General features: G+C 40.8%; 1 protein-coding gene across 1 annotated transcript in view; it reads left to right on the top strand.

Moving 5' to 3' along the window:
* Positions 1-1,024: 1,024 nt before the first annotated feature.
* washc4 (WASH complex subunit 4) overlaps positions 1,025-25,959 on the top strand; it is a 108,748-nt gene continuing 83,813 nt past the window's right edge. The window contains exons 1-6 of the mRNA XM_072562430.1: positions 1,025-1,119; positions 5,094-5,233; positions 9,323-9,376; positions 12,029-12,094; positions 12,239-12,284; positions 21,956-22,023. Of these exons, the coding sequence (XP_072418531.1) occupies positions 1,059-1,119; positions 5,094-5,233; positions 9,323-9,376; positions 12,029-12,094; positions 12,239-12,284; positions 21,956-22,023 (435 nt within the window). The 5' untranslated portion in view covers positions 1,025-1,058. The remainder of the gene's footprint in view (positions 1,120-5,093; positions 5,234-9,322; positions 9,377-12,028; positions 12,095-12,238; positions 12,285-21,955; positions 22,024-25,959) is intronic.

Raw genomic sequence — 25,959 nt, 5'->3', positions numbered from 1 at the left:
AGTTAAAAAAACACACAACACCAAGTTATAGCCAACAGGTTTATTTGGAAGTACTAGTTTTCAGAGCGCTTCTCCTTTGTCATGTAGCTAGGGTATGACTATGTCAGGCTGTTGCTTGATTAGTCTGTGAGACAACACTCCCAACTTTGGCATTCGACTCAAATGCCAGTGAGGAAAATTTGTAGGGTGCATAGGGCTGTTTCTGTTGTTATCTATTTCAATGCCTCAGTCGATGCTAGGTGGTCCACCTGGTTTCATTTCTTTGTAGAGACTTTGCAGTAATTGATACAACTGATTGGCTTGCTAGGCCATTTCAGAGAGCAGTTAAGAGTCAACCCCATTGCTGTGGTTCTGGAGTCACATTTAGGTGAAACCAGGTAAAGATGTCAGGTTTCTTCCCTGATGGACATTAGCGAGCCAGACTGAGTTTAATGGATGCTCGACAATGGCTTCATGATAATCAGTAGATTATTCATTTCAGATTAATTTTCAGATTCCAAAATGTTATATATGCTTATAGTTCACCAATTATATTAATTACTATCGGCACATGGTGGAATAAGTGTAGAGTCAGCACAGGCATCATAGCCAAAATGGTCATTACCTATGCTGTACGTTTCTTGATTAAACAGTGTATTTACATGGTGCCTGTCAGAAACCATACATCTCAAACAGCGAATGAAGTACTTTTCAAGTGTAAAACTTGTAGAATGCAATCCTATAATTAGGTATGTAATTCTTGACCCAATCCTGATCCTCGACTCCTCATACCTGTCCCAATTCATTCACAGAGAAATAAAAGCATAAAGTGCTAAACAAAATTAAGTAGATCCGACAGTTTCTGTGGAGGGAGAAACAGTGTTCAGGTTAGTTTTGATGTAAGTTCACAGACCTGAAATATTAAGTCTGTTTCACTGCTGTCTGATGTTAGTCAGTGACAGGTCTTTGGCATGATTCAGGCTGACCTTTCACCTGAAAACTGCATTTCCCAGAGAGCATCGGGGCAGCGTCGTGCGCGCGGCTGCGGAACCCGCCTGGTCTGCTCACGGGATCTGAAGATGGCGTTGGACCCTCAGGCCCGGGACTGGCAGTTTGACCGCTTCGATGACGGATCCCAGAGTGAGTTCAGAGCCGCGTCTTAGCTTCCCACGGGGAAAGAAGCTCCCTTTTCCCTGTGGTGATGCTGTCTTCTAACTCCCGTTCCTCATCCACTCCCGCCACCTGGGCAATCCCTCAACCCTAGGGAGTGGAGACTCCCACCATGGAAGGACTGTTCCATAAACCCTGAATTTTCAGCATTAGTCGGTCTGTTCCCTCGAAGTGATCAGTATAATAATAATCTTAGCCATTGAACCAATTCGATACAATGAACGTTGCTTGCAGCATTTCCTAATGCTAGAATGCAATCTGTGATCTACTGTATCTCAGTGCAGTTTGTTAACTGATGTGTGTTTTAGAATTATCATAATAGAGATCGTTTGGTCTAATGAGTTCTTGACAGCTTACTTACAGCAATTAACTTCCATTACCTTATTCTATCCTCATAACCCCATAAATTATTTCTCTTAATAGGCTTTCCAATCTTTTGATATCATTAATTGTCTTTGTTTCCACCACCCTCATAAGCAGAGAGCTTATTGCCCTTTGAATCTCCTATGCAAAATCTTAAATCCAGGTGCTATTGTCCTTGTACAATCAGCTAATAGGAATACGTGATCTGTATCTCAACCTGGTATTTCACTCTACGTCTGTTAGATGTCTCTTGATCTCTTTTGCTTCACAAGGTGCAACACCAGCTACTCCAGCAACAGTTAAGGATTGATGTTTGGATTGATTCTCGTATATCTCTATTACACCCTTATAAGTGCCATTGGGTTCTTCCAAAGGCACTATGACTAAAACTAGATGCAGTACTCCAGTTTAGGTCTTCTAAGTTTGAATCAATATTTGGGACTTTTCATTATAACAAGTCTGAAAGCTCTGGGTATAGGGTATTTGGTAGAAGCAGTAGTAAATTTATTTGGTAGGAGTATAAGTCACACAAAATGGCATTTAGCAAGACAGTTGTCACCATATATTGTTATTGACCTCTACTAATACATTAGGACAAAAGGGTAACTGAGGAGAGAATAGGGCCCCTTAAAGATCAGCAAGGCAGCCTCTGTGTAGAACTGCAGGAGAAGGGGAAGATACTAAACGATTATGTTGCATCCAAGTTTACTGTGGAGAAGGACATGGAAAGTACAGAATATGGGGAAATAGATGGTGACATCTTGAAAAATGCCTGTGTTACAGGGGAGGTGGTGCTGGATGTCTTAAAATGCATGAAGGTGGATAAATCCCCAGACCTGATCAGGTCTATCCTAGAACTCTGTGGAATGCTAGAGAAGGGATTGCTTGGCTTCTTGAGATATTTGTATCATCCATAGTCACAGGTGAGGTGCCAGAAGATTGGAAGTTGGCTGACATGGTACCACTATTTCAGAAAGGTGGTAAGGAAAAACCAGGGAACTGATAAACCTGACATCAGTGGTGAGCATGTTGTTGGAGGGGATCCTGAGGGACAGGATTTGCATGTATTTCGATAGGCAAGGACTGAATAGGCTTAGTCAACATAGCTTTGTGTGTGGGAAATCAGGTCTCACTAACTTGATTGAAGTTTGTTGAAGTAACACCGAGGATTGATGAGGAAAGAGCGGTGTACGTGATCTATATTGACATCACGAAGGCAATCGACAAGGTTCCTCAGAGTAGTTTGGTTAGCAAGGTAAGAATACGTGGAATACAAGGAGTACAAGTCATTTGGATACAGAACTGGCTCAAAGGTAGAAGGTCGTGGGTCGTGGTGGTGAAGGGTTGCTTTTCAGACTGGAGGCTTGTCACATGATCGGTGCTGGGTTCACTGCTTTTCATCATTTATATAAAAAGTTTGGATGTGAACATAGGAGGTGTAGTTAGTAAGCTTGCAGATGACACCAAGATTGAAGGTCAGTGAAGAAGGTTACCTCTGAGTACAATGGGATCTTGATCAGATGGGCCAATGGGCCCAGGAGTGCCAGATGGAGTTTAATTTAGATAACTGTGAGGTGCTGCATTTTGGAAAGGCAAATCAGGGCCTGGCTTATACATTTTAATGGTAAGGTCCTGGGGTGTATTGCTGAACAAAGAGACCTTGAAGTGCAGGTTCATAGTTCCTTGAAAATGGAATCTCACGTATATCGGATAGTAAAGAAGGCATTAATATGCTTGGTCAGGGCATTGAATAAAGGAGTTGGGAGTTCATTTACAGGGCATTGGTTAGGTCACTTTGGAATATTGTGTGCAATTTTGGTCTCCCTGATTTTGGATGTTGTGTAACTTGAAATGGTTCAGAAAAGATTTACAAGGATGTTGCCAGGGATGGAGGGTTTGAGCTATAGAGGCTGAATAGGCTGGGGCTGTTTTCCCTGCCGTGTCAGGTTGAGGAGTGACCTTATAGAGGTTTATAAAATCATGAGGTGCATGGATAGGGTAAATAGACAAGGTCTTTTCCCTGAGTTGGGGGAGTCAAGAGCTAGAGGGCATATGCTTAGGGTGAGAGGTGAAAAATTTAAAAGGAACCTAAGGGGCAACTTTATCACGCAGAGGATGGTGCATGTGTGGAATGAGCTGCCGGAGTAAGCAAGTGCAAATACAATATTGAAAGACATCTGGATGGGTATATGAATAGGAACGGTTTAGAGCGATGTGGACTAAGTGCTGGCAAATGGGACAAGATTAACTTGGAATATCTGTTCAACATAGACGAGTTGGACTGAAGGGTCTGTTTCTGTGCTGTCATATTTATGACTCTATTACTGCTTCATTAAGTTTCTCCTCTTGCACACTGCCATTTATTTATTACATACTTTAACTAACATTGTTAACACAGCATAGTTCTTTATCTTTGCTATTGTTTTATGGGGATTGGCAAACATAGATGTTTCTCCAAGCTTGCAATTAGCCAAACTGCTGATCTGAGCTTTTACAACAGTTTGACATTTCTTTCCACTAATCCCACACATCAAAGTCTTGCATGTCTTGTTTCTCTGCACTGTTTGGGACTTCACATTTCCATGCTATCATACAGCCCAGAGATTTATAAAAATTTACTGTAACTTTCCTGCTTTTGTACTCAATCTATCTATTTCCCAAAGCCCAAGATGCTGTCTACTTTGCTATTTACTATCTCTACTGTCAATTTCAAGGATCTATGCAAATGAATTGCCAAGTCCCTCTGTTCCTGCGTGAGCTTTATAACTGTGGCATTAATTCTATATTATCCCTATATATCAGAAATGACCTATATATCATTAACCACAGCTCCCCTGTTTATTATCCATCCTAACACTGACCCTCATTTCATGAGCCACAATTTTATTATCCAGAGCCATTTTAACATGGTATGATGTTAAACACTTTCTTCCAAATTAATTTGACAATGTTTTTTGTTTTCCCTTCATCACATCTTGTTACTTCAGGGAAAGAAGCCCTAATAGTCAACTACAATCTGCCTTTTAAAATCCAAGTGGACTCTTCTAAATTAATTTACATCTCTCCAAGTGCCCATTTTTTTTCCTCTCATTGTTTTTCAATTTTACCCATCTTCAATAAGAAAGTGACCAGCTTCTCATTACTAGTAATGTCCTTGCATCATTTTTTGAATGATGATGTCACACTTGATCCTCTCCAAAATGCAGAATTTCACCTGATATTCTTATCTCTGCCTTCGAGGAATGATGTTAAGTAAATGCCAAACATTCACCCAAAGGTAATGTAAAATTGGTGAGTGAATCTCGCTCCTTTTCAATAAATGTTGATAAGGTGATGATGAAAGGTTACCTGTCCAATCTCGTCTGAGAGTTTGTAAATGCTAAAGCTAAAAAATCTCTGAGGAATGAAGATAGTGAAAGATTACTGCTTTTGAGTGTGTTAGTTTTGATCTGACTTAGAAACGGTTAATGAGCCATAGCCAATTTTTTTTAAAGCTAAAATATCAAGATGTAGATAGCAAGTTTTATATATAAACTAGCAAGTTATAGTGTACTTTTCCAAACCTCTGTTTTTCTGCTTAGGAATCCATGCTGAAGTGCAGCTGAAGAATTATGGAAGATTTCTTGAAGAATATACCAATCAGTTGAAAGGAATTGAAGATGCACTGGATGACTCAGTTGGGGATGTCTGGGATTTCACTCTGGATCCTATAGCTCTTAAGGTATCTCAGAAATTTTAATCTAACTGACCTGGAATTTTGACTGAAGAGTTGAGTTTTTCTGGGCTTTTGAGTTTTGACTTAGGATGTGAACAGGTCCTGTATTAGGATTTGCTGCAAATGTGAATGAGGTGTTTAAGCTAGTTGATTAAAGAATCATCATTGAACCAACCTAATGTAAATCAGGAAGTTTTTTTATGTTAATGATATAGAGAAATCACAGTAGAGCTTGAGACAAAAAGTAAAAGGAGGATGAACTAAGTTCTGTGTTTCTCCATCTAATTGTATGGATACCAACAATTGGTTTCAGTTTACTTTGTGATAACTGTATACACTGTTAGCCTCTCCCTTATATTGTAAGCAATGCAAAATTCTGGCTGTTGTTAATTAACTATTTTCAGTTAACCAACTTTTCAGCATTTTCACAGATGCTTGTTACATGGAAAAATGAAATGTTAAGATGCTACATGGTATGTTAAAACTTAACATGCATTTTCTGAAGATGATTCATCCCAATCAGCAATAATGTGCATAATTAATACTGGTTTGCAGGCTACTGAATTCACAGTCCCCTTCATCTCTATTCTAAGAACAGCCTCAGCTTCTCAGTCTTGTTACAAGTCCCGCATTTCTGATATGGATATAGTAAAATTGCTTGGTTCCTTCTCAAACTTCAACATTCTCCTTACATTTGTCCAGATTTGCCCACAGTATTCTAATTGGAGCCTTAACAATGTTCTGCAAAGATTTAGAGTTGATAAAGCATGAGGCTGGAAAAAGCATAGCAGGTCAAGCAGCATCAGAACACCAGGAAAGTCCTGCCTAAAACGTCAACTCTCCTTCTGTTCTAATATTGCTTAGAATCATAGAGTTCTACAGCATGCACATAAGCCTTTTGGCCCAAACTGGTCCATGCCGACCAAAATATCCATCCACGTTAACCCCATTTCCCTGCACTTGGCCCATGTCCTTCTAATCCTTTCCTATCCATGTGTTTATCCAAATACCTTTTAAATGTTGTTAATGTACCCATCTCAACCACTTCTGCTAGCAGCTCATTCCATATGCATACCACCCTTTGTGTAAAATGCTGCCCCATAGGTTCCTTTTTATTCTTTCTCCTCTAACCTTAAACTGATGCCCTCTAGTCCTTGATTCCCCAACCCTGGGAAAAAGACCGAGTGCATTCACTATATTCATGCCTCTAATAGTCTCAATAACAGCCCCCCTCAGTCTCCTACACTCCAAAGAAAAAAGTCCTAGCTTGTCTAACCTCTCCCTATAACTCAGTCTCTTGAGGCCAGTCAACATCCTTGTAAATTTCTTCTGTGCTCTTTCCAGTTTAATAACATAGTTCCTACTGCAAGGTGTCCAAAACTGAACACAATACTCCAAGTGCGGCCTCACCAGCCTCCTGTATAACTGCAACATAGTTTCTAGCTTCTATACTCAATTCCCTGGTTGATGAATTCCAGTGTGGCAAAAGCCTTCTTACTGCCCTGTCCAACTGTGACTCCACTTCCAGAGAACTATGAACCTGAACTCTGAAATCCCCCTGGTCCAATACACTCTTTAAGGCCCTACTGTTTACCATGAAGCTCCCACCTTGATTTGACTTTCTCAAATGCAAGACCTCACACTTATCTATATTAAGCTCCATTTGCTATTTCCAGTCCGACTTCTCTAGCGGATCAAGGTCCTGCTGCAATTTCTGATAACCTTCCTCATTGCTTGACCTTTTTCCGGCTCCACATTTTATTGACTCTGACTTTCCAGCATCTGCAGTCCTCGTTATTGAGAAAGATTTGGCATAAGTGTAGTTGCTTTGAGCCCCTCCTTGACATTGTTGAGAATCTTGTATGCTCTGATGATCCCTTGAGTGATAGTGCTAGAAGCTTTTTACCACCAAAAGCAGTGTCAGGTGGAGATGTCAGATAAAGGAGGGATGGTTAAAGGAGAAATAGGGCCGATCAGAGACCAAAGAAAAGGATTTACAAGTAGAGGTATGGCTGAATGAATACTTGGTGACTGGCTTTACAAAAGAGGAAGATTCTGCCCAAGTCATGGTGACAGAGAAGGAAACTGTCACTAGAAACATTCAAGCTTAATAAGGGGAGAAGTCTTCGATTCTTGGTACTTAAAGTTGACAAGGAACCGGGATCAGATGAGATGCATCCAAGGATTTTTAAGAAGTCAGGGTAGAACTTTCTGGAGCATTGGCCACAATCTTTGTTCTCCCTAGATTCGAGGAAAGTGCCAGAAGACTAGAGAATTACAAACATTATAGCTTGTTCAAGTAAGGTTTGAAACCAAGCAACCCTCTCAAACTGTTTTGGTCACCTACTGTCTCAATGAGTCTAACATGAGAGAAGTGTCAAAAACCTGTGGAGATGTCCACTTTTAGATGGATTTCAACCAACATTTTGCAAGAGCTAAACATGATGTTGAAGCTTTCATTCTGAATAAGTGCAGTCTTCGACAAGCTGTAGCAGCACTGAGGTCATATGTACAATATTTCTAAGCTGGTTGAATGTTATTCTGCCTGATGATATCACCATCAGCTTGAGAAAAAATTGAATATGAAACAGACACGGCAGCTTTCTGAACTGGGATACATGAGATGCTCAAAATTGAGACATGGAGTCGCACAGACAGTGTTAATCAGAAGTTGATTTGAAATATTTAATTTCAAAGAGGAGTTTATAATCTCCCAATAACTCAAAGCCTTACACAGCTAATGAGTAATAAAATTACAACTTGATCAACTGGTAAAGAAAACCAGATTGTCATTTAAAATGGAAATGAGGCACTTGAGATTGTGCAGAGAAGATTTACAAGGATATCAGGAAGTGATTGACAAACTGGCTTTTTCTCCTGAAGATTAAAGTGTTGGGTGACCGAATAGAATTTTTATAATGATGAAAGGCTTTGATGGAGATGATACATAGAGAATTTGTCCTCGTGTGGGTTAGAGGACAACTAGACTCCGTCAATATAAAAGAGTCCCGAAGAAATACAATCAGGAATTTGGAACAAACTTTTTCACCCAGATAGTGGTGAGAATGTGGAACTCAAGATTATAGCAAGTGAATAACACAAATGCATTTAAAGAGAATTCAAACAAGCATTTGAGCAAAAAGGGAATAGATGGTTACAATGATAGATTTAGAGAAAAGATGGAAAAAGGCTTAAGTGAAGCATAAACACTTGTTGAGCTGAATGGCCTGTTTCTGTGCCATTATCCTGTGCAGTTCCGTGTAAAACACTAGCTGCCAGCTGTCTATTAGTTGTAGGCTCCTATGGGGAAAGACGTATTTGTCCAGGACTGTTCTTTGTTGTAAATGATGGTATTCTATGTTGGCTTCAATACAGAGAACTTGATAATTTAATAATTTTAAAGAAAGTTCAAAGCTAACTTTGGTAAAAGTGACCATGAAACTGGTGGATTGTCATTAAAACTGAATTGATTGACTAATGAGCTAAAGAAAAGTCTGTCTTTCATGTTTACTCAATATTCTATTTATAATTTACACCTTGACTGACTTGACTGATTCAGCTTGTGACTGGCTGACTGTTAATGGATCTGAGATAACTACTATGATGGTCAAATTGTACTTTATAGTGGAGGTACATTTCACCATTGCTTTATTGCTTCATGAATGCCATTCTCTGTAGACCTATATAGAGGAACCTCAATTATCTGACAGAGTCTTTTGTTTGGATAATCAAATGCCGGATAACAGTTTAGTCAAGCATCGGGACTTGTGATCTTGTCCAGATAATCCGAAATTCGGTTAATCGAATGCCAGGTAATTGAGGTTCCTCTATGTGTAGGTATTGATGAGGGGATCAGGCTCATTGTGGTCTTCATGGTCATGTTTTGAATGTAAGGTAAATAACTGAAACTGGTAGAGGAAGCAACAGATGACCAGTACCATGTAACTACCTGCCACCGAGGGAGTTGCTGCCTTGACTGGGAAGGAGAAAGTGATAAAGAGGAGGGACAATATTAATGTTGAATATTACAGCACAGTTGAATTATTTGTGAGGGCGGTGTAGAATTGTGATTAACACTTATAATTTTTGTTTTAGCTTTTGCCATATGAGCAATCTTCATTACTGGAACTCATTAAAACTGAAAATAAAGTAAGTAGTAAATTTCAGATAATTACATTTTAAACATGATTGTCAGTTATGTTTGTTACCAATAAATTCCAATGAATCTAAAATTTAATACAATTTTAAATGGTTTTCATTGGTGGTTGGTTTTAGTGTGTGGAGTTTGCCATTCTCATACTGGTTTCCGACCATTTTGCAGCATCTGTTATTGGGTTGATACTGTAAGAGGAAAAATGAAAATGTGAACCTCAGTGTCATTTAAAGCGGAAAATAATAGATTAAAAGGAGCCTTTTATGTTAGTGGAGTAAAATGACAATATCATTTCAGCCTCATTCACAGGACTGCAGCCCACAACATTCGCCTCTTCTTGATCTGCTCATTGGCTTCTGGCTTATTTTGATAACTGGGTTTATAGTGAGGGGGGGGGGAATGCCCATTGTAATTCAGAGGATATGCTGTGGGTCACAATATGGGAAGGAGACAAAGGTAGCGCTGGAAGGGTCAACAGCCAGGGATGGAATGTGTGGTTGGTGGAAGGGAGGAGCATAACTGCATTGTAGCCAGGATAGAGGATTGGGCAAAGAAAGGTAAGCTCTGATGGGGACAGTATAAAGAGATATTTCCAGGGTGAATTAGGGATTTTAAAAACATTCTTATTCACTGTGGAAAAGGACATGGAAGATATTGAATGTAGAGAAATAGATGGTGACATCTTGAAAAATGTCCAAATTACAGAGGAGGAAGTGCTGGATGTCTTGAAACACAAAAGTGGATAAATCCCAGGACCTGATCAGGTGTAACCTAGAACTCTGTGGGAAGCTAAGGAAGTGATTGCTGGACCTCTGACTAAGAAATTTGTATCATGGATAGTCACAAGTGAGGTGCTGGAAGACTGGAGGTTGGCTAAAATAGTGCCACTCTTTAAGAAACGTGGTAAGGACAAGTCCGGGAACTATAGACCAATGAGCCTGACGTCAGTGGTGGGCATGTTGTTGGAGGGAATCCTGAGGGACAGGATGTACATGTATTTGGAAACGCAAAGACTGATTAGGAATAGTCAGTATGGCTTTGTGTGTGGGAAATCATGTCTCACAAACTTGATTGAGTTTTTTGAAGGAGTAACAAAGAGGATTGATGAGGGCAGAGCAGTAGATGTGATCTATACGGACTTCAGTAAGGCATTTGACAAGGTTCCCCATGGGAAACTGGTTAGCAAGATTAGATCTTGTGGAATACAGGGAGAACTAGCCATTTGGATACAGAACTGGCTCAGAGGTAGAAGACAGAGGGTGGTGGTGGAGGGTTGTTTTTCAGACTGGAGACCTATGACCAGTGGAGTGCCACAAGGATCGGTGCTGGGTCCACTACCTTTCATCATTTATATAAATGATTTGGATGTGAGCATAAGAGATAGTTAGTAAGTTTGCAGATGACACAAATTGGAGGTGTAGTGGACAGTGAAGAAGGTTACCTCTGATTACAATGGAATCTTGATCAGATGGGCCAATGGGCTGAGAAGTGGCAGATGGATTTTAATTTAGATAAATATGAGGTGTTGCATTTTGGAAAGCAAATCTTAGCAGGATATATACACTTAATGATAAGGTCCTCAGGAGTGTTGCTGAAAAAAGAGACCTTGGAGTGCAGGTTCATAGCTCCTTGAAAGTGGAGTCGCAGATAGGTAGGATAGTGAAGAAGGTGTTTGGTATGCTTTCCATTATTGGTCAGAATATTGAATACAGGACATTGGTTAGGCCATTGTTGGAATATTGCAAGCAATTCTGACCTCCTTCCTTTCGGAAGGATGTTGTGAAACTTGAAAGGATTCAGAAAAGATTTACAAGGATGGTGCCAGTGTTGGAGGATTTGAGCTACAGGGAGATGTTGAATAGGCTGGGGCTATTTTCCATGGAACGTCGGAGGCTGAGGGGTGACCTTATCGAGGTCTATAAAATCATGAGGGACATGGATAGGATAAATAGACAAAGTCTTTTTCCCTGGGATGGGGGAATCCAGAACGAGAGGGCGTAGGTTTAGGGTGAGAGGGGAAAGATAAGAGACCTAAGGGGCAACGTTTTCACGCAGAGGGTGGTACGTGTATGGAATGAGCTGCCAGAGGAAGTGGGGAGCTAGTTCAATTGCAACATTTAAAAGACAAGGATATGAGTAGGAAGGGTTTGGAGGGATATGGGCTGGGTGCTGGCAGGTGGGACTAGATTTGGTTGGGATATCTGATCAGCATGGGCGAGTTGGACTGAGGAGTCTGTTTCATGCTCTCCATCTCTAATACTCTATGACCAATAAATATACAAATTATATCACATGTTTTGTGGCTCTCTGCCACAATTTATAGAATTGTCAAAAATATACAAGTTTCTTTGTATATCTGATTTCAGAGATGGTGCTGAGTATGTGATAGCTTACTGCTGTATTTTAAATTGGTAGCTCTGGTTGGCTAAATGTGTCAGTAATAACTGCATTTGTATGATTATGATGGGAAGTTTCCACACAAAATAACGTTGAAGTGACAATTGCGTTTTTGTGTTGGATTTAAGCGTAGGAATCAATAAAAGGTTTGCTATCGAAGTTTGTAATTGGAAGGTCTAAAATGTTGAGTTAAATGTTGGTAGTGGATCGTGCTTGACTGTTTGCTAATTAAGTGAAAATATCTTTTATAGGTCCTGAATAAAGTGATTACTGTGTATGCTGCTCTTTGTTGTGAAGTTAAAAAGTTGAAACATGAGGTAAGAACTTAACATTTTTCGTTCCCACGTGCTAGGGAAAGCAACGTTGTTTAAATGTTTTGTAAAATTACTTTGTGTCTCAAGGAGAAACATATAATTTAGCTAAGCTAAAGATACTTTAAATGATTTTATTTTTCTTTTCAGGCTGAAACAAAATTTTACAATGGGCTTCTGTTCTACGGAGAAGGAGGTTTGTTTTTTTTCTTTACTTGAAATCTTTACATTTACGTCTTCATAGGGAGCGTGTAAAATATTCTACAGGAAGAAGGGAGTGAGCCAAAAGTTGTAGTGCATGTCAGTGCCAACCATATAGGATCAGTCGAGACTAATTTTGCAGCAGGAGGCAACTCATCAAAAGGGATGGGTTGTATCTCAAAAATACTTGGTCGTATACTCCTTGTGGGGATGTGCAGCTGCGTGGTCAGGGGAGAGTTTAAACTAAATTTGCAGAGGGGTGGGAACCAAAATTTTGAAGTAGAAGTGAAGAAAGAGATCTATGGAGACAGAGGGTAGATAGTGGACGAAGTGAATACAAGGAAAGCATGGACCAGTTTAGTATGCATGTGTAAACACAAAATGAATGTAAGTTGAGCTACAAGCACAAATAACAGTGTAGAAATATAAGGTAATCACAGTAATGGAAGCTTGGCTTAATGGTGGTGACTGCTGGGTCCTTAATAATCAAAAAAGTCAAGTGCTTAGAAAAGATGGGAGGGAGAAATGAGAGGTGGGATAGCAGTACAAATTAGAGTCGTCATAATGTTGGAAAGAGAGGATGCCCTTGATGGGCCGAGGACAGAATTTATTTACACTGAGTAGAGAATTGAAAAACATATAATTATACTACTGGGGTACTCAAATCTTTAATTTGTGAGAGAGCAAGAGGAGCAAAATTGAAGAGAAATTGCAGATGTGCAAGAATTGTAGAGTGCAGATCTGAGGGTATTTTACTCAAATATCTATTTTGATATTGCAAGAGTAAAAGGGTAAAGATGGAGAGACCATCCTCACATTTGTTCAGGATGACTTGCTTAACCAGTATGTTCTCATTCCAATTAGGAAGGCGGCATTGTTGGATATTCCATTGGGGAATGGGATTGGCCAAATGGGGAACACTTTATAAAGGTTGTTGTTTCAGGAGATGTCTTTTTTTTTAGGCTGGCTACGTTCCAACAAGACTTAAAGGTTGGGGAACCAAAACCAGGACTCCTGGTATATCCAGGGAAATAGAGAATATGATTAAATAAAGGGAAGATGTTTGATGAACATGACTATACAATTCTGTTGATTTGATGGTCTGAAGGCTGCTAGTAGTGAAGTTGGAGGTAGCAGGAGGATTTACCCATAATCTTCCAACATTCCTCTGATACAGAGAAAATTCCACAGGATTGGATGAAACTTTTATTCAAGAAAGAATGTAAAGACAGTCCTAATGACTATTGAACAGTCAACTCAGCATCAGTGGGTAAAGTTTCAGAACAAAAAATCAAGAAAAGAAAGTAACACTCCGTGAATTTTGGGTTAATTAAGGAGAGCTGAAAATGTGTTGCTGGAAAAGCGCAGCAGGTCAGGCAGCATCCAAGGAACAGGAGAATAGACGTTTTGGGCATCAGCCCTTCTTCTGATGCCCGAAACGTCGATTCTCCTGCTCCTTGGATGCTGCCTGACCTGCTGCGCTTTTCCAGCAACACATTTTCAGCTCTGATCTCCAGCATCTGCAGTCCTCACTTTCTCCTCATTAATTAAGGAGAGTCAACATCATTTGTGAAAGATAGATTGTGCTTGACTGATATTGTTGCTAAGGAACAGGTTGACAAAGGAAATGCAATAGATGCTGTCTGTGTTAGATTTTAAGAAAGTGTTTGACAAAGTGCCATACAAGACTGGTTAAAAAATTGAGATTCATGGAATAGAAGGGTAACAGTCAGCTTGGAGAAAAATGATTTGCTTAAGTAGAGAAAACAGAGAGGTGTGGTGAATGATTATTTTACAAACGAGTCCACACGAGGCTGTGGTATTGCCAGATGCTACAACCATTGCATTCTCCTATGACTTGGATGTCGGAATACAGACTAAAACTTCGAAACTTGACAATGTTACCAAACTTTAAGATATGCCTCCATTGAGGATGATGTCATTTCATTTCAACAGACTTGCAGATTGTGTGGATAAGTGGCAGATGGAGTTTAACATGGAGGTTTGAGGTGATGAATTCTGGGGGGAAGAGATGGTGTGAGGATCTATGTGTTTTGGAATAAACCTGTCTTATGTGTGATGACTCTTCAAGATGGAAGTGGACTGGGAAATCTTCTGAGAGAGGGTTAATTATTTTTCTGATAATAGCATTGTGTTGGTCCAAGAAATGCCTAGATTACCTGAGGTTGCTATAGGGATGAACAGTGCAGTAGCAAAGGATAAGTAGAAAGCTAATTGTGATGAGGTTGGGTGATCCTTTTTTTCCCGTTCGCAGTTTAGAAAATGTAGAATCCATGTACAAAGAAAACAAGCGAGGTTCCCTCTGGTGTTGAAGCATGTTTCTGAAAATAGTAAATGGTCTGTGTTACGCAGTATGTTATACAAAGAAAATTTACAGCCCAGGAACAGGCCCTTCGGCCCTCCAAGCCTGAGCCAATCCAAATGTACTGTCTAAACCTGTCGGTCAATTCCTAAGTATTTGTCTCCCTCTGCTCCCCACCTACACATGCGTCTGTCCAAACGCATCTTAAATGAATCTTCCTTGCCTGTCTCTACTACCTCTGCTGGCAACGCATTCCAAATGCCCACCACCCTCTGTGTGAATTACTTGCCGCATGTATCCCCCTTAAACTTTCCACCTCTCACCTTGAAAGCATGACATCTTGTTATTGAATCCTTCACCCTGGGAAAAAAGTTGTCTCTATCCACCCTTTCTATACCCTTCATGATTTTGTAAACCTCAATCAGGTCCCCCCTCAATCTCCTTTTTCTAGTGAAAATAAACCTAACCTACTCAACCTCTCTTCATAGCCAGCACCTTCCATACCAGGCAACATCCTTGTAACCCTGTCCAAAGCATCCACATCCTCTTGGTAATGTGGCGACCAGAACTGTACACAATATTCTAAATACAGCCGAACCAATGTCTTGTACAATTTTAACATGACTTGCCAGTTTTATACTGAATACCCTGCCCGATGAAGGCAAGCATACTGTATGCCTTCTTGATCACTCTATCCACCTATGCAGCAACCTTCAGGGTACAATGGACCTGCACTCCCAGATCTCTCTGCCCATCAACTTTTCCCAAGTCTCTTCCATTCATTGTATAATTCGCTCTAGAATTAGTCTTGCCTAAATGCCATCACCTCACATTTGTCTGGATTGAAATCCGTCTAGCACTTTTCCGGTCAACTCTCCAGTCTGTCTATATCCTCCTATATTCTCTGACAGTCCCTTATGCTTTCTGCCACTCCACCCAATCATTGTCATCTGCAAACTTGCTGATCGTACTAACTGTGCCCTCTTCTAGATCATTTATGTATATTAAAAACAACAGTGGCCCCAACACTGACCCCTGTAGAACACCACTGATCACCTTTCTCCATTTCAAGAAACTCCCTTCAACTATTACTCTCTGTCTCCTGTTGCTCAACCAGTTCTTTATCCACCTAGCTAGAACACCCTGCACACCATGTGACTTCACCTTCTCCATTAGTCTGCAATGGGGAATCTCATCAAACGCCTTACTAAAGTCCATGTATATGACATCAACAGCCCTTCCTTCATCGAACAACTTGGTCACTTCCTTTAAGAACTCTATCAAGTTGGTAAGGCACGATCTCCCCCGCACAAAACCATGTTGCCTATCACTGATAAGCTCATTCTTTTCTAAATATAATTAGATTCTATCTCTCCATACCCTCTCCACCACCGACATCAGGCTCACTGGTCTGTAGTTACCCGGAATGCCCCTACTACCCTTCTTGTACAAGGGGACCTTCCAGTTCTCTGGCACCTTACCTGTATTTAAGGATGCCACAAAGATATCTGTCAGAGCTCCAGTTATTTGCTCTCTTGCCTTCCTCAGCAACCTGGGATAGATCCCATCCAGTCCTGGGGATTTGTCACCCTTAATAACCTCGAGCATACCCAACACATCTTCCCGACTTAGACCAACGTGATCCAGACTAATCAAACGTCTATCTCTAATCTCAAGATTCATTACTTTGCATCACTGAGAGGAACATAATCATTCAGAATCTCACTCATTCTCTCAGGTTCGGCACACAGCCTTCCTTCATTATCTTTTAGTGGACCAATCCTTTCTCTAGTTATCCACTTGCTTCTTATAGAAGAATAAAATGCTTTAGGATTTTCCTTAATTCTGCTTGCTAAAGCTATTTCATGACCCCTTATAGCCTGCTTGATTCCTTGTTTAAGAATTGTCCTACTCTTCCAATATTCCTCCAGGGCCCGTTCTGTTCTTGGCTGCCTAGACCTTATGCGTATAATTTCTCCTGTCATCCACATTTCACAAATCTTGCCCTTCTTATCCTTTGCCTTCAACAGGACATGCCTATCCTGCACTGCTGTTAACTTATCTTTGAAAGCCTCTCACATCTCAAATGTGGACTTCCCTTCAAATAGCTGTGTCCAATCCACATTTACCAGCTCCAGCCTAATTTTGATATAATTGGCCTTGGCCCAGTTTAGTACTCTTCCCTTAGGACCATTCTCTTCTTTATCTATGAGTATTATAAAACTTACGGAATTGTGGTTACTGTTCCCAAAGAAATCCCCCACAGCAACTTCTACCACTTGTCCTGGCTCGTTCCCCAGTACCAGGTCCAATATGGCCCCTTCCTTTGTCGGACTATTGACATACTGCTCTCGAAAACTCTCCTAGACACTTCTTACAAATTCTACTCCATCCAGACCTCTGACGTTAAGTGTATCCCAGTCAATGTTGGGAAAATTAAAATCTCCCATCACCACTACTCTACTGCCTCTACATCTATTCATAATCTGTTTATCTATTTGTTCTTCTACCTCATGCTCACTGTTGGGAGGTCTGTAATACAGCCCCAACAATGTAACTGCGCCCTTCTTATTTCTCAGCTCTACCTATAATGCCTCACTACCCAAGACCACCATAGTGTCCTCCTTGATATCGTCCCTGACCAGCAATGCAACTCCACCCCTCCTTTTACTTTCCTACCTGTCCTGTCTGAAGCGTCTATATCCTGGAACATTTAGTTGCCAATCATCATGCCCTTCCTTCAACCAAGTCTCTGATGGCACTAATGTCATACTCCCAGGCACCAATCTAAACCCCAAGTTCATCTGCCTTACACACTATACTCCTTGCATTAAAGTAGATGCATTTCAGGCCTCCAGTTCTTTTGTGCTCACCTGCTCACTGCCAATTCTTGGAGAAAGTGAGGACTGCAGATGCTGGAGATCAGAGCTGAAAATGTGTTGCTGGAAAAGCGCAGCAGGTCAGGCAGCATCCAAGGAGCAGGAGAATCGACGTTTCGGGCATGAGCCCAAAGAAGGGCTCATGCCCGAAATGTCGATTCTACTGCTTCTTGGATGCTGCCTGACCTGCGCTTTTCCAGCAACACATTTTCAGCACTGCCTATTCTTCCCTTTTATTAAAGTTATTTTCATAATTCTTACAGTCTGCAGTCTCCACCTCGCTGTCTACTTGTTTTCTCTTCTGGTTCCCAGTCCCCTGCCACAATAGTTTAAAACCTCCCAGCAGCAGTAGTGAAATCTCCCCCCAAGGACATTGGTTCCGGTCTGGTTCAGATATAGACCGTCCCTTTTGTAATACAGAACCGGTCCCAATGTCCAACAAATCTGAACCCCTCCCTCCTACACCATCTCTCAAGCCACATGTTCATCCTGCCTAGTTTTTTTCATTTCTATGCTGGCTAGCACATGGTACTGGTTGTAATCTCGAGATCACTACCTTTTGAGGTCCTCCCCTTTAACTTCTCGCCTAACTCCCTGAATTCTTCTTTCAGGACCTCATCTTACTTTCTACATATATGTTGGTGCCTATGTGCACCAAGCCAACTGGCTGTTCACCCTCCCCTTTTAGAATGCTTTGCAGCCAATCAGTGACATCCCTGACCCGAGCACCTGGGAGGCAACATACCATCCTGGAGTCCTGTTTTAGGCCACAGAACCACCTATCTACTCCCCTCCCAATAGAATCCCCTATGACTATGGCCCTACTAGTCTTTTTCCTACCCTTCTGAACAGCAGTGCCTGCCACAGTGGCATGATCTGGAGAACTGCTGAGCCATCTCCTCCAACAGTATCCAAAATGGTATACTTGTTTTGGAGGGAGATGACCGCAGGGGACACCTGCACTGCCTTCCTACTCTTTTTTTCTATCTTTTGGTCACTCATTCACTGTCTCCCTCAGCAAGTCTAACCTGCGGTGTGACCAGTTGGAAAAAGTGGAGAGCTGGTGACTAGAGGGGGAAGGGATTGTAGGTTAGACAAAACCCATTGCTGCTCTTTTTGTGTTGCCAAAGCCCACCTCCAGAGGCTGAAAAGAGTTTGGAAAAAGGTATCTCTTGGATTCTGTACCATCAGGATAGTTGTAAGTTAAGTGAGAGAAGATTCATCCACCTGTTTTAGGACTTTGGGTAGAATGCAGGTGAGAGCAACTCAAGGCCAGAAATGGTGTGGATCATGAGAGATCCTGTGTACTCAGGGCCGGCTTGGAAAAACAGTAAAATAATCGTCCCCCTGTTAGTGCAGAAAGTAATATGCGTGCTTGTAACTATACAAAGTCATCTTTGCATTGAATATTTAAGTGCAGTATACTTTATTTGGAGTTTTCTTCCTGGTTGAATTATTTTGGTTTTCTTTTCCTTTTTACTGTAAAAACAATATCATGCAAACATCTTGTATATTGGTTTCTTTTCTGTTAGTTCATTTATATTCCTTTCTGTGAGGATTGTAACAGATTGGGGGTTGTCTGGTATCTGAAATTTTCCAGAATTTAAACAAAAAGATTTCAATTTTCGTTTTGCTGTATTTGGTGGCAGTCAATTTGGATACCTTATAATGCACAAACAATTTTGGGAAGAATGGATGTGTCCCTTTAGTGCCTTTGAGCAATTAACAAACGTTAAGGCTCTGGCAAAGAAATTTAGGATCAGGATCGAGAAAAACAGATTTTTGAATTTGTAGCTCAACATTTGAAGCTTAAGGATCGATCTGTGTTCAGGTCGGATTAGTTAAATTTGATTAGAAAAAAAAATTCAAAAGAGAGAACTGCAGAAACTTGAATTCAAAAGAGATTAGGAAGTGAAATAGAATGCAAGGACTTGAATTAGTTGGAAAAATACTCAAAACTGGTACTTTGGAAGAGAAATGTGAGGAACACTGTACAGTCAAGACCTCACTTTTTTGATTTGGCAAAGAATATTTGCTTGGGACCTAAACTGAATGAAGAGGGGTAGAAATAATAACTTGTGTATTTGGGGAAATTGCTGCAAAGCTAAAGTGGGTGAAAGACAATAAGACTGCTTTTGTGGGAAAAGCTTTGGAGGTGTACTTGCCTCTTTCAGAAGAACAAGTCACTGTGACTGAGGAAAGAATGCTGTGCTTGTTGCCTGTGAGTTAAAACCTGAAGCCTAGAGACAGCAATTTAGAAAGTTGAAAAGAAAACGGATTCAGCAAAGGTTGTGAAGACTTTGAAAACCTTAGGGAAATAATTGTGAACGGAGAATTTAAAGATATTGTCTCTGGCAAAAGGTTCTAAAAAAGACAAGAACGTAAAATAAAGGATGCTGCAACCTTTGTGGATGATGATAGGTTGAGTCACTGGCATATTTATAACAGGCCCCTGTTTGGAATCTCCCTGAGAAATGGAGGATTTAATCGTGGGGGAAAAAAAAAAGTTGGTTGAGGTGAGAAAGATAGCAAAAATAAAAATACAGGCACTTATCAGTGAAAGTGAAAGCCTGGAGGATAAGTTTTATTTGAGGGGAACAATTTGTGATTTTGTCCTCAATAGTACATGTAACGGGTGAATATTGGAAATGGAAAAGCAAATCTGTAGAGTTAGAATGGTCACAGTGTCTCTCAAGAATTAGTGGGGCAAGCCAATGGATTTGCTTTTTTCAATGATGATCAGGGTACAGGAAGCATAAAGTGTTCCTAATTTTGTAAGGCGAGAGCTGATGTTTAGCTTAAGAGATATAGGAACGATCCAGTTACTGGGAGTGTCAGGTCATGAGAAGCTCTCTTTAAAAAGATGCAGAATTTAAGAAGTATCATTAAAATTGGTTACCCATTCTGTTCTACAGGTTAATTTACAATGTGACTACATTAATGGTCTTGTTACTGTGGGAGGCATTCCTAATTTGCCTATTGAAGAGCTGGATTTTTTTGGGGGGGAGGAAATTACTTGCCTAGGGGATTTCTAGTGGATTCTGGAACACATGCTAGGGTTGAGGTCCCTGTAATGTTGTGGGATGAATTTCTTGGATTGTTTCTGGACTAGGCAAACAAATTTGGTATGGGAGACCGTTTGAGGGTCGATTTTCAGAATTTAAATGAAGAAGTTTAACAGGTCTCTGTTTGGAGCACAGTGGATGAGGAGCTTGTGCCAGGCAGCATATTCTGAAGCTGAAAAGGACATATGTGGTATTGCGTGAAAAATGATGTTTTGATGAGGAAGTCAAGACCTTTCCACAGGTGGTGGTTGATATACGGTGATTGTCCGTCCTTGTTACCATAATGAATTTCCATGAGATTCCAGTTACAGGTTATGGAGATATTTGGGACAGGATATCAGGCAAGAATAATGAGGTATTGGTATTGACTACCCAGGAATAGAGTTAATTACCAGGATATTGTCAAATTGTTAGGAAGCCCCAGCCTTCAATCAACCAGATCCAGTCAACCAATAACTATGTTTGAGCCATTTAGCAGGGTTCATGTTAATTGTGTTGGATCCCTGGAAAATGGAATTGGACCATAGGTGTTTCTTAAATCATGAGAGATTTGTCCATTTGGTTTTCAGAGACAGTATCCTTGAGATAATCACAGTTAAAGTTGAGAGTCAGGAATTCATTCGTTTGTAACTGGGTTTGGGTTGCCAAAAGAAATTGTGTACTTCACTAAAAGAGCAACTCGCCTCAGATTATCACTATGATCCCAAGAGTCTTTGGAGGGATATCCCCAAATGTTCAAAACTATGCTTAAAGCCAATTGCCTTAAGTATCCCAAGTCACTTAAAAAGATGGTATTCTTCTCGCAGGGTTCAGTCCTTTTGAATTGATCTATGGGTATAAGGTTAGGAAACCTGATCAATGAAAAGAATATGGGTATATGTGCAGATGGGCCTGGTCATACCCCTGTGCAAGGTGGATGCAGGAGAAACTACTCCAATCATACAGAACTCTGAGACTCAATCCCAGGAATTAGGCCAAGATCAGGGAGGAGGTACAATTCTTGCTAGCTTAATGATGTAATTAAGCCCAGGTAAAGTAATTGGAGTTCTCTTGTGCTGGTACTTAAACCAGGAGATTCTCAGATTCTGAGATTTAATGTAGTAGCTAAGACATGTTAAATTAATATCTCTTAAGCGTATGGAACAATGAATATGTCCTCTGTTCTGTCTGGGCCAGAAGATCCAAGTTTGAGTCCAACTTCAGGATTTGTTGACCACAGAGGGGTTAATTATAACATGTTGTTTTTTAAAAAAAAAATGTCCTGGTCCTGAAATTCATAAGCATCCAGTTTATTCATCCATGAAATATGGGAATATAAACTTCTGTAGCTGGATCTGCATTGTTCATCCATAATTGCTGTTGAGGTAGTGATACACAATGACCTTGTTTTCTGTTATAGTTACAGATTCGTGTATGGTAGAAGGGGAGTCGCAGATCCAGATGGGCAGATTTATTTCTTTTTTACAGGTATGATGTCGGTTTTAGTTTCATGGTTGTTTCAATGCTCATAATAAAATGATCCTTTTATCCCCTTGTGTTTACGAGCTGATTTCAGACCCTCCTCTTCAGGGAAAGATCTGATTTATATTGACAAAAATAAGATGCTGGTGATGTGAAATAAAAATAGAAATTGCTGGTGAAACTCAGCAGGTCTGGTGTGGAGAGAGAAACAGATAACGTTTTAAGTACAGTGACTCGTCTTTGTTAACTCAGTTCTCCCTCCACAGACGCTGCCAGATCTACTGAGTTTATTTTTAGCACTTTATGGATTGATATTGAACTTGTGTCTTTTCGCCTGGCTTCTTTATCTTTGACTTAAATGTGGGAGCAACAGGCTGATAATTTTGTGTGCTTTCTGTTGTCATGTCTTATTCATCTCGATGAGCTAGATTTTAAACTATTTATAGATTCTCATTGACAAAGACTTTGGTCTCCTTTTGATTTTTTTTTAAACTCCAAGTTAACAGTGACATGAAATTCTACATTTTGGAGTACTTACAAACTCTGTCTATAACGTAGAGTTGCGATAGTATAGGTTAGGGGGTTACAGCAGCAAAGAGCTATAGCGTAATACGTGGATGTTCTTAGTGCTATCAATGAAATTGCTGTGAATTTAGCAGTAAGCCTAGTGCTGGATTAAATTAAACTTTTTATTGAACTGTACAAGAAGGACGGATTGCACCTAAATTGGAAGGGGACTAATATACTGGCAGGGAAATTTGCTAGAACTGCTTGGGAGGATTTAAACTAGTAAGGTGGGGGGGTAGGACCCAGGGAGGTAATGAGGAAAGAGCTCGATCTGAGACGGGTACAGCTGAGAACAGAAGCGAGGCAAACAGTCTGGGCAGGCAGGGACAAGATAGATCTAATAAATTGAACTGCATTTATTTCAATGCAAGGGGCCTAACAGGGAAGGCAGATGAACTCAGGGCATGGTTAGGAACATGGGACTGGGATATCATAACAATTATACAGAAACATGGCTCATGGATAGGCAGGACTGGCAGCTTAATGTTCCAGGATACAAATGCTACAGGAAGAATAGAAAGGGAGGCAAGAGAGGAGGCAGAGTGGCGGTTTTGATAAGGGATAGCATTACAGCTGTGCTGAGGGAGGATATTCCCAGAAATACATCCAGGGAAGTTATTTGAGTGGAACTGAGAAATAAGAAAGGGATGATAACCTTATTGGGATTGTATTATAGACCCCCAATAGTCAGAGGGAAATTGAGAAACAAACTTGTAAGGAGATCTCAGCTAACTGTCAGAATAATATGGTGGTTATGGTAGGGGATTTTAACTTTCCAAACATCGACTGGGACTGCCATAGTGTTAAAGGTTTAGATGGAGAGGAATTTCTTAAGTGTGTACAAGACAACTTTCTGATTCAGTATGTGGATGTACCTACTAGAGAAGGTGCAAAACTTGACCTACGCTTGGGAAATAAGGCAGGGCAGGTGACTGAGGTGTCAGTGGGGAAGCACTTTGGGGCCAGCAACTATTAATTCTATTCATTTTTAAAATAGTGATGGAAAAGGATAGACCAGATCTAAAAGTTGAAGTTCTAAATTGGAGAAAGGCCAATTTTAACGGTATTAGGCAAGAACTTTCAAAAGCTGATTGGGCACAGATGTTTGCAGGTAAAGGGACAGCTGGAAAATGGGAAGCCTTCAGAAATGAGATAATAAGAATCCAGAAAAAGTATATTCCTGTTAGGATGAAAGGAAAGGCTGGTAGGTATAGGGAATGCTGGATGACTAAAGAAATTGAAGGTTTGGTTAAGAAAAAGAAGGAAACATATGTCAGTTATAGACAGGATAGATCGAGTAAATCCTTAGAAGAGTATAAAGGATGTAGGAGTATACTTAAGAGGGAAATCAGGAGGGCAAAATGGGGACATGAGATAGTGTTGGCAATTAGAATTAAGGAGAATCCAAAGGGTTTTTACAAATATATTAAGGACAAAAGGGTAAATGGGAGAGAATAGGGCCTCTCAAAGATCAGCAAGGTGGCCTTTGTGTGGAGCTACAGAAAATGGGGGAGATACTAAACGAGTATTTTGCATCAGTATTTACTGTGGAGAAGGATATGGAAGATATAGACTGTAGGGAAATAGATGGTGACATCTTGCAAAATGTCCAGATTACAGAGGAGGAAGTGCTGGATGTCTTAAAACGGTTAAAGGTGGATAAATCCCTAGGACCTGATCAGGTGTACCTGAGAACTCTGTGGGAAGCTAGAGAAGTGATTGCTGGGCCTCTTGCTGAGATAGTTGTATCATCGATAGTCACAGGTGAGGTGCCAGAAGACTGGAGGTTGGCATACATGGTATCACTGTTTAAGAAGGGCGGTAAACAAGCCAGGGAACTATAGACCGCTGAGCCTGACCTCAGTGGTGGGTAAGTTGTTGGAGGGAATCCTGAGGGACAGGATGTATATGTATTTGGAAAGGCAAGGACTGATTAGGGATAGTCAACATGGTTTTGTGCGTGGGAAATCATGTCTCACAAACTTGAGTGAGTTTTTTGAAGAAGTAACAAAGAAGATTGAGGGCAGAGCAGTAGATGTGATCCATATGGACTTCAGTAAGGCATTCGACAAGGTTCCCCATGGGAGACTGGTTAGCAAGGTTAGATCTCATGGAATAGAAGATACAGAACTGGCTCAAAGGTAGAAGACAGAGGGTGGTGGTGGAGGCCTGTGACCAGTGGAGTACCACAAGGATCGGTGCTGGGTCCTCTACGTTTTGTATTTACATAAATGATTTGGATGCGATCATAAGAGGTACAGTTAGTAAGTTTGCAGATGACATCAAAATTGGAGGTGTAGTAGACAGCGAAGAGGGCTACCTCAGATTACAACAGACTCTGGACCAGATGAGCCAGTGGGCTGAGAAGTGGCAGATGGGTTTTAATTCAGATAAATGCGAGGTGCTGTATTTTGAGAAAGCAAATCTTAGCAGGACTTATACACTTGATGGTAAGGTCCTAGGGAGTGTTGCTGAACAAAGAGACCTTGGAGTGTAGGTTCATAGCTCCTTGAAAGTGGAGTCACAAGTAGAAAGGATAGTGAAGAAGGCGTTTGGTATGCTTTCCTTTATTGGTCAGAGTATTGAGTACAGGAGTTGGGACTTCATGTTGCAGCTGTACAGGACACTGTTGGAATGTTGTGTGCAATTCTGGTCACCTTCCTATTGGAAAGATGTTGTGAAACTTGAAAGGGTTCAGAAGGCTGAACAGGCTGGGGCTGTTTTCCCTGGAGTGTCGGAGGCTGAGGGTTGACCTTAGAGGTTTACAAAATTATGAGGGGCATGGATAGGATAAATAGACAAAGTCTTTTCCCTGGGGTCGGGGAGTCCAGAACTAGAGGGCGTAGGTTTAGGGTCAGAGGGGAAAGATATAAAAGAGACCTAAGGGGCAACTTTTTCATGCAGAGGGTGGTACGTGTATGAAATGAGCTGCCAGAGGATGTGGTGGAGGCTGGTACAATTGCAACATTTAAGAGGCATTTGGATGGGTTTATGAATAGGAAGGGTTTGGAGGGATATGGGCCGGGTGCTGGCACGTGGGACTAGATTGGGTTGGGATATCTGGTCGGCGTGGTCAGGGTGGACCGAAGGGTCTGTTTCCATGCTGTACATCTCTATGACTCTATGACTCTAATTGATGCTGGTTCATATTAGCACAATAGAATGAAGTTCTAATAGGTATTAATTCATCATAAAATGTATTAGTAAAATCAGGACATAGTAAGAAAGCCAAAATAGAAATTGCTGGAGAAACTCAGCAGGACTGCCACCATCTTTGCAGAGAAAACACAATTAACGTTTTGAGTAAATGGTTACTGAATTTGCAGCAGGTTCTGTTTTCTGTCTACAAGTGTTGCCAGATTCACTGGGTCCTTC

This window comes from Chiloscyllium punctatum, chromosome 44, assembly GCF_047496795.1.
Source record: "Chiloscyllium punctatum isolate Juve2018m chromosome 44, sChiPun1.3, whole genome shotgun sequence".
Lineage (NCBI taxonomy): Eukaryota > Metazoa > Chordata > Chondrichthyes > Orectolobiformes > Hemiscylliidae > Chiloscyllium > Chiloscyllium punctatum.
This window is presented reverse-complemented; position numbering and strand designations above follow the sequence as displayed.